Raw genomic sequence first — 16,077 nt, 5'->3', positions numbered from 1 at the left:
TATGAAATTATGAAACTTGTCAATCTGTCAAATTGAAACTCTATTGGTCTATGACCAATGACCGAAAGCCATCTGAAACTCTATCGCACATGTAGTAAACTCATTGTAACCACGGTAACAGGCATGGAATATTTAACAGTTTACATTGCCATCTTGACCTAAGGTAGAGACAAAAGTAAACCATCTGTAGGATTTTGACAAGAGCCCTTAATATGCTGAAAATAGTTTTTCATCCGTGTAACATGTCTGACATGCAAAAAACAAAATAGTCAACTGCTTTGAACTACTGCAGCATGTCCTTGAACATCGGCAGTATAATTATTACTTAGGATGACAGCATGAATTTAATCCTGTGAATATGCTTCACATCTTCTTGAGGCAAGGGAGTTAACTGACTATAAAAGTCCAGTTTCCACCCTTGCCGCACTAGGCAGGAATTATGGAGTTACATTTTGGCTGGACTAACGAGTCTATGCATATTCCAATCAAAATCGCGGTTCTTAAACATCATAGTGACTGCCATGCAGATTTCAGTCGACTGCAGGATTCCAGAGCATGTGTGCCGTGACTCGTCATCGACAAATATTTTTTCAAATATTTTCATGTTATGCATCAAGGTTCTCAAGTGATTTGATGCACTTCGCGAGATAAGACACGTTTTATTATGACAAAGATCTTTATTATCGATCCAATCTTCTTGATTGAGGGGTGGTCGGGTTGCCTAGTGGTTAAAGCGTTTGCTCATCACGCCGAAGACCCGGGTTCGATTCCCGACATGGGTACAGCGTGTGAAGCCCATTTCTGGTGTCCCCCGCCGTGATATTGCTGGAATATTGCTAAAAGCGGCGTAAAACCATACCCACTCACTCACTCTTCTTGATTGAGCACCGCCATTTTGTTTGAAACAAATGTAATTGCTTTGACAAGTGGAACCTGCTTGGTCACTAGGAGGGATATAAAAGGGAACTCGTAATAGCCACTGGCAAGGGAACTCGTAATAGCCTAGTTTGGCAAGGGAGGGAACTGGAGTTTTACAGTCAGTTAACTCCCTTGACCAGAGATGATGTATGCTTCATGACAATTACATGTTAGAGAACTGAGAACAGTAAAAAATTTGGAATAAAATATCCACATTATCTCATTGCTAAAACAAATACTAAGGACTGTCACATTTCACTAGGGTTGGTTGCAATATTTGTTCATATAGACTGATGAGATCAGAGTTCCTTGTCCAACAAACATACATACACATTCCCATCTTCCCAATGCAAGAGAGTTAACTGACTTTAAAAATCCAGTTTCCACCCTTGCGGAACTAGGCTGGAATTATGGAGTTACATTTTGGCTGGACTAATGAGTCTATGCACAGTCCAATCAAAATCGTGCGACGGAATCGAAATCTGGTTCGTAAACTGTCCTGCAGATTTCGGTCGATTGCAGGATTTGCTAAGCATGTGCACCGCCAACTCGTTGTCAACAGATATTTTCCAAATCTTTTCATGTTTTTAATCAAAGTGCTCACACATTGCGTGATGTAAGACCCGTTTTATCACAACATAGACCTTGATTATCAATCAGATCGTCTTGACTTGGCGCCACTGTTTTGTTTGAAGCAAATGCAAGTGATACGAGAGGTGGAATCTGATTGGTCTAAAGGAGAGGCTTAGAAGGGACATAACTCGTAATAGCCACTGGTGGCGCTACGATAGAGCCCAAGAATTCCAGCCTAGTTTTTAAAGTCAGTTAACTCTCTTGCCTCGGGAAGATGACACATTCCTAACAATTGCAATTTCTACTTACAGTCCCAGTTGGACTCTCAAATATTCCAACTTTGCCAAGTTCAAGACAACGATACAGCTGTTGCATGAAGCCTGTCTGTATGTCATATGGCTCAAAGGGAAATGGAAAGGATTCTGGGACTGTACATTGTGTCTCTGCAAAAAAAAAGAAAACATGTACTTAATCATATCACCAGGGAACTATTTAGGAATCAAAACTAATTGCAGGGATTTATCTACGATTCTAAACTACGTGCCCTGGCACATTGGGAAAAGTGGTTATTTTGTTCAAAATTGGGATTTTTTTAAAGTTCAATTTTTTCTTAAACTCAGAGAATATTGAGACTGTATTTAATGTGATAATATAAAAAGAAGCATTAAAACATGTTTCTATTAATTGGTCTTGCTATAAGTGAATTTGAAAAAGTTAATTTTTACCTAAAATATTTTAACATTGTATATTAATAATGCATTCTATGCAATAATGTAACATTATAAAATAAAGCTTCTTCTTCACTGGACCTGATATACAAGTTTGTTTGTTGTCTAACACCCCACTAAGCAATATGACGGCGGTCTGTAAATAATCAAGTCTGGACCAGACAATCCAGGGATTGACATCATGCGCATCGATCTATGCAATTGGGATACTATGACATGCATCAACAAAGTCAGCAAGCCTGACCATCCGATCCCATAAGTCGCCTCTTACGACAAGCATGGGTTGCTGAAGACCTATTCTACCCCGGATCTTCACAGGTCTGATATACAAGTAAACTAAACAAGTCATCTTGACAAAGTCATAACATTAACAGTAGTTATTACTATCATGACTATAACAACAATAATTGAGACATTCTTAATTCCAATTTGAGAATTTTCACTGTGTTAAATGCCAAATGCAGACTTTGGGTAGAGTATTGGCCTATGGGCAGGTCTTGATAAATCTGTGATCATTCTGAGAAAGTTAAGTATTATCATATTAATATGGCACTGTTTCAAATCACAGATCTTAACATGTTTATCTGAAGTAAAAGCCTAAATAAGAATCACTTACTGTTTATTCTGAGCAAAAGTGTTTTATCATAATTAATTTACCAAATGTTGTGTACATGTACCTGTGTATTTGGAAATATACTTTTTGTTCATTTCAAGAAATCTCCATTCAGTATGTCCAAAAAGACTTTAATAAACGAGGAAAAATTTAGAGTTTTAAATATGAAAATAATTTTATATTTGGCTCAATACTGCAGTGCACTGCTACACTATTCTAAACTACAGACACTTAATCTTTCTTTTTTTTCAGGGTTATCAAATCATTATGAACAATGATATTGACATAATTAAATACATACCGTATTCGACGTAATAAGCGCCCAGGGCACTCTCAAGATTAGAAATAGGGGCCTCTTATTAGAATAGTATTTTGGTGACAGCCTGAAATGTTTATATACAACAGATATATTTCTCCAGAATGTAATTGCCCATAATTAAGGGTGCATATAACACACAAGTGCGTATTATACACGAATAAATAAGTCTTATGTACATGAATCAATCGGAAGGGGTGCTAATTGGGATTGTTCACTAGCCAATATAATAACAAATATCGCCATGGGCGCTTATTAGAGCGGGGCGCTTATTACATCGAATATAGTAATACATAAACTGTCAATTGGGCGCATCATTTGTATGAAAATAGTTACAGTGAGTTTGGCTCCAGCAGAGTTAGTGTGTGGAGCCTTTGACAACCGAAAATCTGTCCCCAGTAAATGAGTGAGTTTGGCTTAAAGGGGCACTGATCTAACGCAATTCCCCGGGACTGGTTGTTGCCTTTGTTATTGTTTTTTCCCAGTGAGTACCCGGATGTATAGCAGAAATCTAGACTAGTTCGCGACCTCTGCTGCGCAATTCGTAAGCGCATCAGTCACTTTTATGGGTAGTAATAAGGGCGTATGGTCACATTGATCAACAAAATGAAATACAGTTTTCGAGATAATAAGGAAATGTAGGTATATTTGTTGGTAGCATCGGTAATGGCGACGAAGTTTTGATAAGTCACTTGCTTTGTAATTTTGCGATTTTCGTTTACACTATTTTGACTAGCAACACAAAGTAAATATTTCACCTGAGCATTGCTTTTTTATAGTGTGTATAATTTTTACTGTCAAAATGTGTAACATTTTCAAATTTATTAAAAGTGACTAAAATAGATTTCCATTTGTATTATTATGTTAACGAATTGCAACATTTTGATGTTTAATGTCACCACAAGAGACTGAAAATGTTACGTTGAAAAGTACATTTCTATGTTGTTTGGCTTCTAATCCTACATAATAGTCTGTTGTGATGTTTGTAGGCCCTTTTGATCATCTTAATCAATCTGGACAGATGTTTTAGTCCAAATGACTGAAATATTTACACATTTTATAAATTGCCTGAGAGAATCACATTTTACAAATTGACGGTAATATATACACGCTTAAAAAGGAAAAGACCTGTGAAAACAACGTCTATCGTGCATTGTAGAATTTCCCAAACAAGACTTTGAGAAACAAGAACGAATCGGTTCAAATGAAGGAAAACAAAATGCAAATACCATAATTGCAACCTACCAAATTTATGTGTATAAATTTTAGGAGCTTCCTTGTTCGAGGAATGTATCCGTGAATATCCACACAAAGGAACAATATCCCACTCGTTTGCAGCTGTACAAAGAAACTTATTCGAAGTCACGTGTCTAAGTAACAATCAAATATTTTAAAACATATATATCGTTTCGGGATATTAGAACCCGTGTTCGTTTCTCAACTGATCACTTGGATTGTTTCAGGTGTTTTACATAGGTGCCAAGTCTCAATGGTCGGCTGAGCAAGCCCACGTGACAACTATTTTCATAACGTCCACGGTTCCTAAAAAATCCATTGAGTGATAGATAACAATGATCAATCAATCAACGTATTATCAGTTAACCCTTTGAACAAAGTATGTTGTTTTTACATCGGCACTTCCCGCCTTGATATGAGTGTATTCCCTTTGTTTTAGTAAACCTAGACATGTAAACACTCACTTTTGACATATCCACTGTGCAAGATAACAGTAATTAATCAATCAACGTATTTTCTTAATCCTTTGATGACTTGGAACGATCCGTTGATTTACAAAAAAAAGTAAATCAATTGATCATTCACCTCTTGCTGGTCTGCCACGTGCATATTACATAACACACATTTCACCTCACTTCAAACCTGGATTTAGATTGAATAATTACCCCAGACACAATAAATGCCAAATGGGAACCTTTGTTAGGTAATCTAAGTGGTGCTACCACTAATTGTACCTGTAATAAATTCATTAACTGAGCATCAAGTGAATGACGACAAATGTAGGGTTATACCAGAAAACGTGGATGACAACAAGAGAGTAGTAGTCGTATTATCGACGCAATCCGAAATCCGAAAATGCTTTCACTGCATAGATACTTTTTTTTAGTATTAAACTATAACCATCTGGGGTATTTCCAAATCCGATGAGCTCCGCCTTTCTTTTTGTCTGTTTGTTTAGGCTGAAGAAATTAATTTACATGCGCCCTTTGTCGAAATCACAGTTAACCAATCAGTGTTAATGCAAAAATTCGTAAAACAAATATTGCCTCCGGCCTCCAAGTGTATTTAGCTGTCCTTGCAGACGGTAGCCCAGTCTCTGGTCACGCTCAGTTGCGTTGCGTATCATCCGGGTACTTACGGGGAAAAAACAATAACAAAGGCAACAACCAGTCCGGGGAATTGCGTTAGATCAGTGCCCCTTTAACCCTGCCTTCAGAAGTATTTTAATTATATAATGGCATGTCATCTTGATGTGGTAGGAAAGCCCGAAAAAATGCACATCTTAGACTTTAGTGAAACCTGACAGGATGGTGCTGACAAGCCTAGAAACAACATTAGGGTGAATCTGGGGTTTGGAATCATCCAGCAGTGTACAATACTCAATAGTGCACTCATTTAAGAACTTCTTCACAGCTACAGACTGTAAATGCTAGAACAGTTAACTACTACAAATCATTTTTACTGGATAGAGTGGGAATGTGGAATGAATTACCGGATAATGTTGTCAAAAACTACTGTATATGACTTCACTAAATGTATCACCACAACAGCAAATCCCAAAATATTTGGCTTTAACTTAGACTATGCAGAGACCATTATAATCGATATTATGGTTATTATATGGTCTCTGGCGTATTGTTCCCATTTCTGTCAAATCATCCATTCCCGCTTCAGGTTAGGATGCAGTTAAAAGCACACTTGTATAATAGACATATTTATGAGTCTACTACCTGTACTACCCTTTTGGGACCCGTGAAGATTCTGGGGTAGAATAGATCTTCAGCAACCCATGCTTGCCGTAAAAGGCGACTATGCTTGTTGTAAAAGGCGACTAACAGGATCGGGTGGTCAGGCTCGCTGACTTGGTTGATGCATGTCATCGATCCCAATTGCATGGATCAATGCTCATGATATTGATCACTGGATTGTCTGGTCCAGACTCGATTATTTACAGACCGCCGTCATATAGCTGGAATATTGCTGAGTGCGGCGTTAAACAACCAACCAACCAACCAACTACCCTTTTGGGGGAAATAAATATTGTTTAAATCAATAGTGCACTCAATGGATGCATAGGATCCATCAACCATATTGAATCTCATACCATCAGCTGTTGTGGTGTAAGTATTATCACAGCTCTCCCCATCAAGTCCAAGCTCGAATCCTGACAACAGTTCATCACCCTCATCATCGAACTCATCCATGTTCCAGCACTGTAGATCTGTCAGCTGACGATCATATGTTTGTCCAAACAAACAGGCCAAACGAAACGGAAGCTAGTATTTCCGCCTGGTACTGTCAACACGAGGGTTTTAGTTGAGAATTTAGTATTTACAATTTCTGTTCTTTTTGTGTGGCTTTAGTAGTTTTACATCGAGTGCTTTCACCGTGCACACTGATCGAAACATCAGCTACACTTCTCTTCAAATATTCGCGCCATTTAACGACTACTTTACGGTTGTCGTATCTTAGACAGTCAGATAGAAATAAATTCGAATATATGGTATGAGTTAGTACCGCCATCGTGATGTTCGTGATTATATGAATAGGTTATCTAAACATAAAGCACATAATTTTGATGTACATCATTGTCGTAAATATCAACCAGTAACAAGTTTCGGTAGATATGTACTTCCGGGATTGAGTCGCGGTATTTACAAATTTTGTGTTGTTAACTTCATCACTCAAAGGTTTGCCTAAACGTCTTCCAGCGGCCACATGTTTAAAAGAATAATCATGGGCCTCAATCGTACTTTGAACTCGGGTCATTCAATCAGCGTATCCCTGCAAATGATGAAGTGAAATTTCTGACATGGAAGTGGAAGAAACTTGAAACCAGTCGCGAGTCTATAGGATGGGAGAGGGCCGCATCTTGGTTCAGGCGACTGTGACATCTATCAGTGATGACCACATACTCTACCCCTGCTGTGTCCAGTGCTACAGCAAGATGCTGCAGGACATTCACTACAAGCATAACAGGTAATGCAGAGTCAAAAGGTCACTAATTGGTCAGGCAAAAATAAAGGAATATAAAATTGTCACTGATGATTGTGTTTCGTATTTCATCACAAAATAGGGTAGCTCATGTCGATATGTCGGGTTTCTTTCGTGGCTTTACTTTGAAAAATGCAATAAGTCACTGTCAGTATGAGCTTCTTTTAAATAAAAATCATAAAAAACCTGTTTATCTAATGCATGATAGTGAAGCACAACTAATTATGCTTACACTTGGGCCTAGGGACAATAAATCCAGGCAATATCAGGAGGGTGATAAAAGCAAGGATACAATTTTGAAAAAAATGAGAAAAAGATTTTAGGATCAAGGGCTCCAGATTTGGGTCGGTAGGGAAATCAAAATCTTATTTTATTTTGTCCTCACTACCTGTACCATGTGTACCAGTGACTATAGTGGGATACACCTACCCATCTTGTCTAAACATTTGTATTCCTTGCACCAACCAAGTCAGCGAGCATGACCACTCGATCCCAATTGTTGTCTCTTATGACAAGCATAGGTTGTTAAAGACCAATTCTTCACCATGTTCACGTGGAACTTGTAAAAAATTGGTTTCTTAGCAAATTGAACTGTGTGTTAACACTGTGATACATGACATAGGCGATCTCTTTTCAAGTTGTAACCAAGAGCTAAATAGTCATGTTAGTGCAATATCTGGAACTGATATGTTGTTTTTGTTATATAAAGGTGGCATATGTTCATGATTAGGTTTAGATTTTATCCTATCATGACAATACAAGGAACTTGACCATGTTGCCTTGTTGACAGCGATAGAAATTGGCACAATCCTAGCTTGCCAAAGTGTGCAATAGTCATGATAGTTAAGGTACTTAGGTATCATAATGACTAATTAAAATTTGCCATTTTTGTGGGTTTGTACTCTATCATCTATATGTTGTCATTATAAGGACTAGTGGACTAATAATGTAAGTTTCTATCACTGGTTGATGTTTTCCACTTAATAACATTTTACAAAATACTCTACCAATCCAAATATTTGATGAACTTCAAGATATAAAAGGTAAATATGGTAAATGTTTCAGGATCTAGGGGATATAGAAATGTCAACAATATTCCACTGTGAACTAAGAGTTTGTAAAGCAACCAAAGGTCAGGTCAAAATCAGCATCAGATTCCATCACGGAAACTTGGTATATAAGAATGTAACTGAAGGGGCATTCTTAGCTGGATGAACAACCTAGACATTATACAGTACAAGTGGTGCAGTACATACAATTTTTAAGCTACTCTTTGACCTGTATCCGTTCTGTTTTAGCCAAATTAATTGACACAATTTTCCTCTTTGTGCTATTTTTAATGTAGCCATTGATCTTTCCAAAAAATATGAAAAAGGTGATGTGATTCTGATTAAACACCGTAATCATCCTAATTTTAGTTGCCAATCATAATTTGATTTCACTGATCATGCTCATTGTGACCAGGAAAAAGCACACATGAATATGTATACCAAACACAGCATTATAGCATACAGTAGTTCCTCAAATAATTCATGGTTTTATCATCTTTCAATAATAACAGAATTTACCTTTCTACCATGTCAGCTCTATTCCAAAACATGCTAAACATGTGAAATGAAATGTTATGAAATGTGAACCATGCCATTATTTTATTTGGGCATGACTAAGATTATTGAATGCGAGCTTGATATTTTTAAAAATTTTGACTTTGTATTATTGATTTACTCAGTCTCTTATGATTCATAATTATTGCAAACTAGGTGGCGCTGTTTGAAGTGTGGTTTATCTTGCGGTGTGGAGGAACTTGAGTGGCGGTACCGTCTCCGTATGACAGTAGCTGACACAAATGAGTACAGGCAGGTGGCTGTGTTTGGTCGGACACTGCAGCCATTTTTTGGCACAAGCGCCAATGCATTTCACAAGTAAGGAACTGACAATATTTGATATTTTCAGTGATGGAGGGGTCTGGGATTTTTTAATTTGTTCGTACATGTCGTATCCTACTTTTATAGTATCAACATACAGATGTACCGTATTCGACGTAATAAGCACCCAGGGTGCTCTCAAAATTAGAAATAGGGTGTTCTTATTAGAATATTATTTTGGTGAAAAAAAAGTTGAAAGATAAATTTCGTGGTTTATGCTGACAGCCTGAAATGTTTATATTCGACCGATGTATTTTTCCAGAATATAATTGTCCATAATTAAGGGTGCATAACTAAGTCTTGTGTACATTGATCAATCGGAAGGGATGCTACTTGGGATTGTTCACTTGCCAATATGTTAGCAAATAACCCTGTGGGCGCTTCTTAGAGCAGGGCGCTTATTACATTGAATACGATAATTAGATATTAAAAAATCAGATATAGAACAGAATGAACCTATGGAAAATGTCATGACCAGATTTGATTGCATATGTATCAATGTTGTAATGAATATCTTTCTTTACGTATATGAATTGTCAGGACAACAATATGAAAACCTCATCTATAAACAAATGATAAAGTTGATAAAGTTTCATATTTTCATAAATATTTCACAACATTGTATTGTACTATTATAATTTTTTGTTTCTTGAGAAATCATTGGGTGGAGCTGGATATTCACGTCATTGTCCAAGGTTGAAACATACAATTTGTGGTACTATCAAGCTGTACATGTTCACGGTTTCAGATTCTTGTCGTACCTCCAGAGGACCAAGTGCGAGGTAGCTGACACAACTCTGAAACAAGCCATCTACCATGTGTTCGTAGGGCAACCATTCCTGTTTGGGTTTGCATCAGCCAATCAACCTAAATCTGATATATCAGTCTCCAGTTTGTCCCATGTTGCTGGTGGAAAGGGAAGTAACCCTGACCTAATTGCTGTCCAGATGATATCAACTAATTTAAGCCAGATGGGTACTGTGTCTCAACAGATGAGTCAACTTTTGAACAGGCACACTGCAGACTCATTCCATAGGACGCCATCAGAGGTGACAAAATATAATAACAAAAGTCCGCTGTCAGTGTTTGTCGGAAAAGGGAGCTCTAATGAAACCAGGGAAAACCTTTTCAATTCATTCTTAGAAGTTTCAGATAACAGTAATGTGAACAGCCTGCTTTCAGTTCTGCTAAGCTGCGAAAACTCTTTGTCCAACACTGTTTCAGTGTCTTCAGCTTTTTTGAACAGCGCTGATTTGACAGAGGATAGAACTATGATGAACAAGGGAAGTAGGATTGGACCTGTTAGTATGTCTTGTCAAGATGACGTCGTTACTGATCCTATCACTGGCAAGACAGTAGTCCAGCTAGGTAATGAGTTCACAGATGCTGATGAGACGATGGACGAGGGAAGCAGAGTCTCACATATTATGCCTTGTGAGGATGACATCAATTCTGATCCAGCTATGGACAATACTTTGGGTAAATATTACACAGATGCTGATGAGACGATGAATGAGGGAAGTAGAGTCTCACATATTATGCCTTGTGAGGATGACGTCAATTCTGATCCAGCTATGGACAATACTTTGGGTAAATATTACATGGATGCTGATGAGACGATGAATGACAGCAGTCTCCTGCTTGCTGTTGAGGAGCCATCTTCATGCAATTCCCCTGAACAGGTCCCTGTAAACATCAAATATGAGAATACAGATATAAAACAGTCTCTTGTGAGTAGCGTTGATAGAACTGTGTTTGGCTGTAGACAGGACCGCTCAGCTGAAAGTAAAGATGGAGAAGCACCTGCTGATGAGTGGGAAGAAATGCCGTATTCAGAAGACCTGGATGAGTTTCTTCACAAAGCAGCGACAGAGAAACATGGACACGGCTGGTTACAGAAATCTTCTGCCAGGCATCGCAAGAGCCTATCAGGACATTCAGACTTTACTTTCAACACTGGAGAGAGTTTCAGGCATGACGATGACAGGGAACTAGAACCAGCTTTATGTGGTGTCTGGAAGTGTGATGAGGTTGTAGGTGACAGTGATCAAATTCCTTGTTTTGAGGATTCCCGATCTCAAGTCAGCCATGTGCTAGAGATAGTAGGAGATGGGTGTGGCCAACACCAGGGAAGCATGTCACAGAGGGACACAGTAACAGTTTCACATCCTTGTGGAACTGATCATACGACTACTCTGAATGAAAGAAATGAACATGGGATCTCAACCATTGATAAAGATGTGCCACGGTCTGTAGATAACGACAGGCTTCTTGTATCCAAAGGTGTGGTTGAGAAATTGGCAGCTGGGGAATATATGAAATCTTGTAATAACGTTTCAATGCCTGTTGATGGAAGGAGGGTAGCAGATAATACCATGTGTGGGAATGTGGACACAGTATGCTGGGAGGATATGCCAGAGTCAGAGGACCTTGAGAAGTTTCTGTTGGAAGCAGGAGGGCCACATGGTCCTGTCACAGTCCAACACTCTACAGCACAGACTATAGCAGACCATCACTGCAGACCACAGACCATAGCAGACCATCACTGTAGACCACAGACCATAGCTAATGATCATTGTAGGTCACAGACCATAGCAGACCATCACTGCAGACCACAGACCATAGCAGACCATCACTGTAGACCACAGACCATAGCTAATGATCATTGTAGGTCACAGACCATAGCAGACCATCACTGCAGACCACAGACCATAGCTAATGATCATTGTAGGTCACAGACCATAGCAGACCATCACTGCAGACCACAGACCATAGCTAATGATCATTGTAGGTCACAGACCATAGCAGACCATCACTGCAGTCCACAGACCATAGCTAATGATCATTGTAGGTCACAGACCATAGCAGACCATCACTGCAGACCACAGACCATAGCTGATGATCATTGTAGGTCACAGACAATAGCCGTTTCAACTAGACGTGAAGATCCTGTGGAGCCAAAAGTCTGTTTGGAAAAGTTCTTTGAAGAATCTTATTCCGGTGATGACTCTGTTTTCTTCACAGGTATACCGTCACCTTTGGGTAAGAGAACAATTAATAATGATGTGAATAGTAACAGGATAAACTCATTCAGAACCAGCCATCATGTCAGTTCAGATACGTGTGTGTTAGGACCTCTTGCTTCAGTGACCCCTCAACATCAAGGAAACAGTTCAAAAGACACCAAAGCAATGTCAGGAGAGGCAAGCCAGGCCCTTTCTAGTAATCTGCAATCACAGCATTCAAATTGTGACAGTGTTAATGATCAGTTTAGCATGGGTTCAATGGTAACAGAAAAGACAGATCAAACAGGGACATGCTCAAGTGTGTCCAAAGGACATGATGCCTCTCTGAATGGTTCCACTGAACTGTTTGATGTCAGTGGTGTGGATCTATTTGAATGTTTGAGTGATGAAGAGGAAAAATGTTTGATGGAAGAAGATCCAGGAACTGATTTAAAGGATGTGTCTGCAGTTTGGGATTCAATGGTGGAGACAAAGGACATCCTATGTCAGAATGCTTTGTCTGAAGGTGTGGTTCCAATTGTGAAGGATGTGTCTGCAGTTTGGGATTCAATGGTGCAGACAAAGCAAGGTGTTCTTCTTCAGGACAACCCTGAAGCTTCACCAAGATTTCAGAAACAGGTAAAATTTGCTAAACGTTTGAGCCACATGAGTTCCATTCAGTTGATTGATATCCGGATGAAACTGAACTTTGCGCTTCCAATGGACAGTCAGCTGACTCCGGTGAGGTCCTGTTTGAGGAGCGTCCCAACACCTGAGGTAACTAAACATGAAAGAAAGTGCCTGAAAGCGAAAGAAAACCAGTCACCACTCAAGGTCATCTCGGCAGTGAAATTTGTCCAGAAACAACCAACACTGTCACATCCTGACACATCAGTGTCAACACAAAATGATACAAATACAGATTTAGGGCCAGTACACGGGGGCAGTGATGGTGACAACATGGATGATTATTGCTTTCAGCAGTCACAAGATCTGTTTGCAAACAGTCAGCCAACAGATTATGTAGACTGGAGTAGCTCCTCCGACTCTGACACATCACCTACAGCAGGCAGTGGATGTCATCAACCTCCAGAAAAAGATGGAAGCATCAATATTTATCCATCCCAAAGCCATAACACTGTCAGGCACTCTGATTCATGTCAACCTCAAAGAGTTATCCATGTGGATGGGAAATCAGGTAAATGTCATCTGGGTGTGTTTGTTTGTGATGGAAGAAGCGGAGGAAGACACTTGCCCCCGACCAGCAGGGATTACTTTAATGGGAAGGATAATAAATATAATCATAAGAATATGTCCGACTGTGATAATGAAACTGCCCCGTGTGTGTTCCATGGGGCCAATGAGTCCTGCAGTAACACTGCGAAGGATGAGGACACCAGTCAGGTGCTCTATGATGGGTCTCCACTGCTGTTCTCCCAGGCAGACCAGACACCATGTCAGGTATCCAGCACCCCTATCGGGCACTGTAGCACTGAGGAGTTGGGCCAGGGGCTTACACCAGACTTGTTCAGTCCTTGAAACAACCCATGTCCTGTTTTCGGTTCAAGTGAGTCCAGCAACCTATGCTTTGTAAGAGTGAGTGAGTTAGCCATATTCAAGCAATATCACGGCGGGGAACACCAGAAATGGGCTTCACACATTGTACCCATGTCGGGAATCGAACCCGGGTCTTCAGTTTGCCTAGCGAACGCTTTATCCACTGGGCTACCTGACCACCCCTATGCTTGTAAGAGATGACTCTGCTAAAGGTCTGTGGTCATGCTCAGTGACTTTGTTGATTGTGTGTCATCGTACCCGGTGGTGTGTGATATTGCCCAGAGTACCAATCACTGGTATATCTTGTCCAAACCAATCTCATTAACATCAAATCTAATTTCTCGCTGCTGCTAAACAAAGATCTGAGGACATCCCATTACGGGTCACGTCAGAACGACCTTTCACGAACTTTGACCGACCACTGAAACGGCAAACAAGAAGTCGTCATCAGCCAATTAAAAAGCAGCTTTCTCGAGCTTTACGGCACTCGTTTCAACCTGGCGATTTCCATTTTAGACTACGCTTGAACAATATGTTGACACAGTTCTCGATTAAAATTTTGAAAACTGAACAGTCGAACATTCCGGAATGTCTAATGTATGGTTGAGATTGTATGGCAGTGCTTCCCACGAACTGTGCAAAGCCTCCTCTGTTCGAATGTTTATTCAAAGAAAGCGAGAGTTAGACGATAATTTTGCGGAATCAGTCGTACGGGTCGTAACTGTCATTCGGAATACCCCATGTTAACGTTTCCGGGGTTGCATGATTAGAAAAGACATTCCGACTGTCACTTTCATGATCTGGTAAGCGACGCTTTGATTGGTCGGATGAAAGGTCGTTCTGACATGACCCGTAATGGGATGTCCTCAGATCTTTGTTTGGTGATAGCGAGAACAAAGATCTGATTTTAATGAGATTGTGTCCAAACAACAAACAAAACAAGCTTTGTGGTATACCTACTGGCACATAACTTGGATGGTATGGTATGAGCATTGTCCACAATGGTGTTCTTTGTGGTATTTTCAACAGGATATGTATCTAGAGAATTATCATCTAGTTCTTCATGACCAAAATCTGACTACCACCAATCAAAATGTAGCACAGGTAAAGTTCTGCCCAATCAAAATGTTCCAAAAAACCTAGTTGATATTTTCAGGTATGCTTCTTCACTGTTGAAAAGTATGATATAGACCATCGTTCCCCACTCATCTATCCAAAGTTGATAACCATGGTTACGTGTGTTTTGAATAGTAAATCAATGCTCACTATTATTGATTATTAAGAAGTTGTTTGGGCAATACAATATGTTTTATCCAGTTTAAAGGGATCGGGGAACAATGATTGAATCTGTGATATGAATGTTATTTGATCACATATTATGTATTTGTAAATATGCCAATGAAATGAAATTGTTATGATGTTTTTATTTTCATCAATGATATTAAACACCTTAAACTATTCAGTTATGCTTGCATTATTCCTGTGGACACTTTCAGCCTAGTACCCCTTTATTGTGCTTCTAAAGTACATGACCACCTGAGTGGGCTTGTAAATGGAGGGTCTTCCTGGACAGGGAAGGTCGAGGGTTCGATACCTGGCTGTGCCATACGTTAAAAGATGGAACTTGTTGTTACCTTGGCTGGCACTTGGCACTAAGGGGATAAATATGATAAATCAAGGACTGGTTCGGCTAGGACAGTATACTGTGTCTCAGGGTGGCTATATAAGTGCAATAGTCTTGAACACAGCGTTAATCCCCATTTCAACTCCACTCTGAAGTGACATGGTCCAATTATCGTGAGTCCCAATACCAGAGTTGCCCTAATGATTATTAGGTCAACAACCGGCATCACTTGGGGCCTTCCTCCCACATCAAACTGACATGTCGAGATGTAACTGGAATACTCTGGGAAACACAATCCTTCATGAACCCACTCTTACTCCTGTACCAGGTTAGAAATAGTCCCCTACGCTTGCCATACGAGGCAATTAAGTGGATCAGATGGTCGGGAACGGTAAACTTGTGTCGTACTCCGGTCAATGAAGTGTTGCTCACACTATCATCCACTGGTTTGTATGGCCCAAACTTTATTACTGTACCAGCGGTCATGATACAGCTGAAATATTGCAGATTGTGGAGTACAACCAATGCTAGAATAGCCTGTTATTTTTCACTGTCACTCAATTGCATCTGTGATCTAGTGGCAGAGAG

At 39.6% G+C, this 16,077-nt stretch overlaps 2 protein-coding genes across 2 annotated transcripts in view; one reads left to right on the top strand and one right to left on the bottom strand.

Moving 5' to 3' along the window:
• Positions 1 to 6,588, bottom strand: part of LOC139449935 (ATP-dependent DNA helicase DDX11-like) — a 47,021-nt gene extending 40,433 nt beyond the window's left edge. Inside the window, exons 1-2 of the mRNA XM_071231548.1 lie at positions 6,489 to 6,588; positions 1,801 to 1,934 (exon numbers count right to left, since the gene is read on the bottom strand). Coding sequence (XP_071087649.1) covers positions 1,801 to 1,934; positions 6,489 to 6,588 — 234 coding nt within the window. The remainder of the gene's footprint in view (positions 1 to 1,800; positions 1,935 to 6,488) is intronic.
• Positions 6,589 to 7,238: 650 nt separating this feature from the next.
• LOC139449461 (serine-rich adhesin for platelets-like) lies at positions 7,239 to 13,847 on the top strand. The gene is made up of 4 exons (XM_071230870.1): positions 7,239 to 7,363; positions 9,139 to 9,300; positions 10,052 to 11,884; positions 12,215 to 13,847. The coding sequence occupies exons 1-4, from the start codon at positions 7,239 to 7,241 to the stop codon at positions 13,845 to 13,847; spliced, it is 3,753 nt and encodes a 1,250-aa protein (XP_071086971.1).
• The last annotated feature ends 2,230 nt before the right edge of the window (positions 13,848 to 16,077 follow it).

This window comes from Haliotis cracherodii, unplaced genomic scaffold, assembly GCF_022045235.1.
Source record: "Haliotis cracherodii isolate W230 unplaced genomic scaffold, xgHalCrac1.p SCAF_8, whole genome shotgun sequence".
NCBI lineage: Eukaryota > Metazoa > Mollusca > Gastropoda > Lepetellida > Haliotidae > Haliotis > Haliotis cracherodii.
Note: the sequence above shows the minus strand (reverse complement) of the source record. Positions and strands in the feature narration are given on the sequence as shown.

Bases quoted from the DNA above. Each gene is read 5' to 3' on its own strand.
- LOC139449461 (XM_071230870.1), top strand. From the start codon at position 7,239: ATGGGAGAGGGCCGCATCTTGGTTCAGGCGACTGTGACATCTATCAGT. The intron at 7,364-9,138 runs GTAATGCAGAGT...ATTGCAAACTAG, and splicing joins ATTCACTACAAGCATAACAG to GTGGCGCTGTTTGAAGTGTG. The intron at 9,301-10,051 runs GTAAGGAACTGA...TCACGGTTTCAG, and splicing joins AGCGCCAATGCATTTCACAA to ATTCTTGTCGTACCTCCAGA.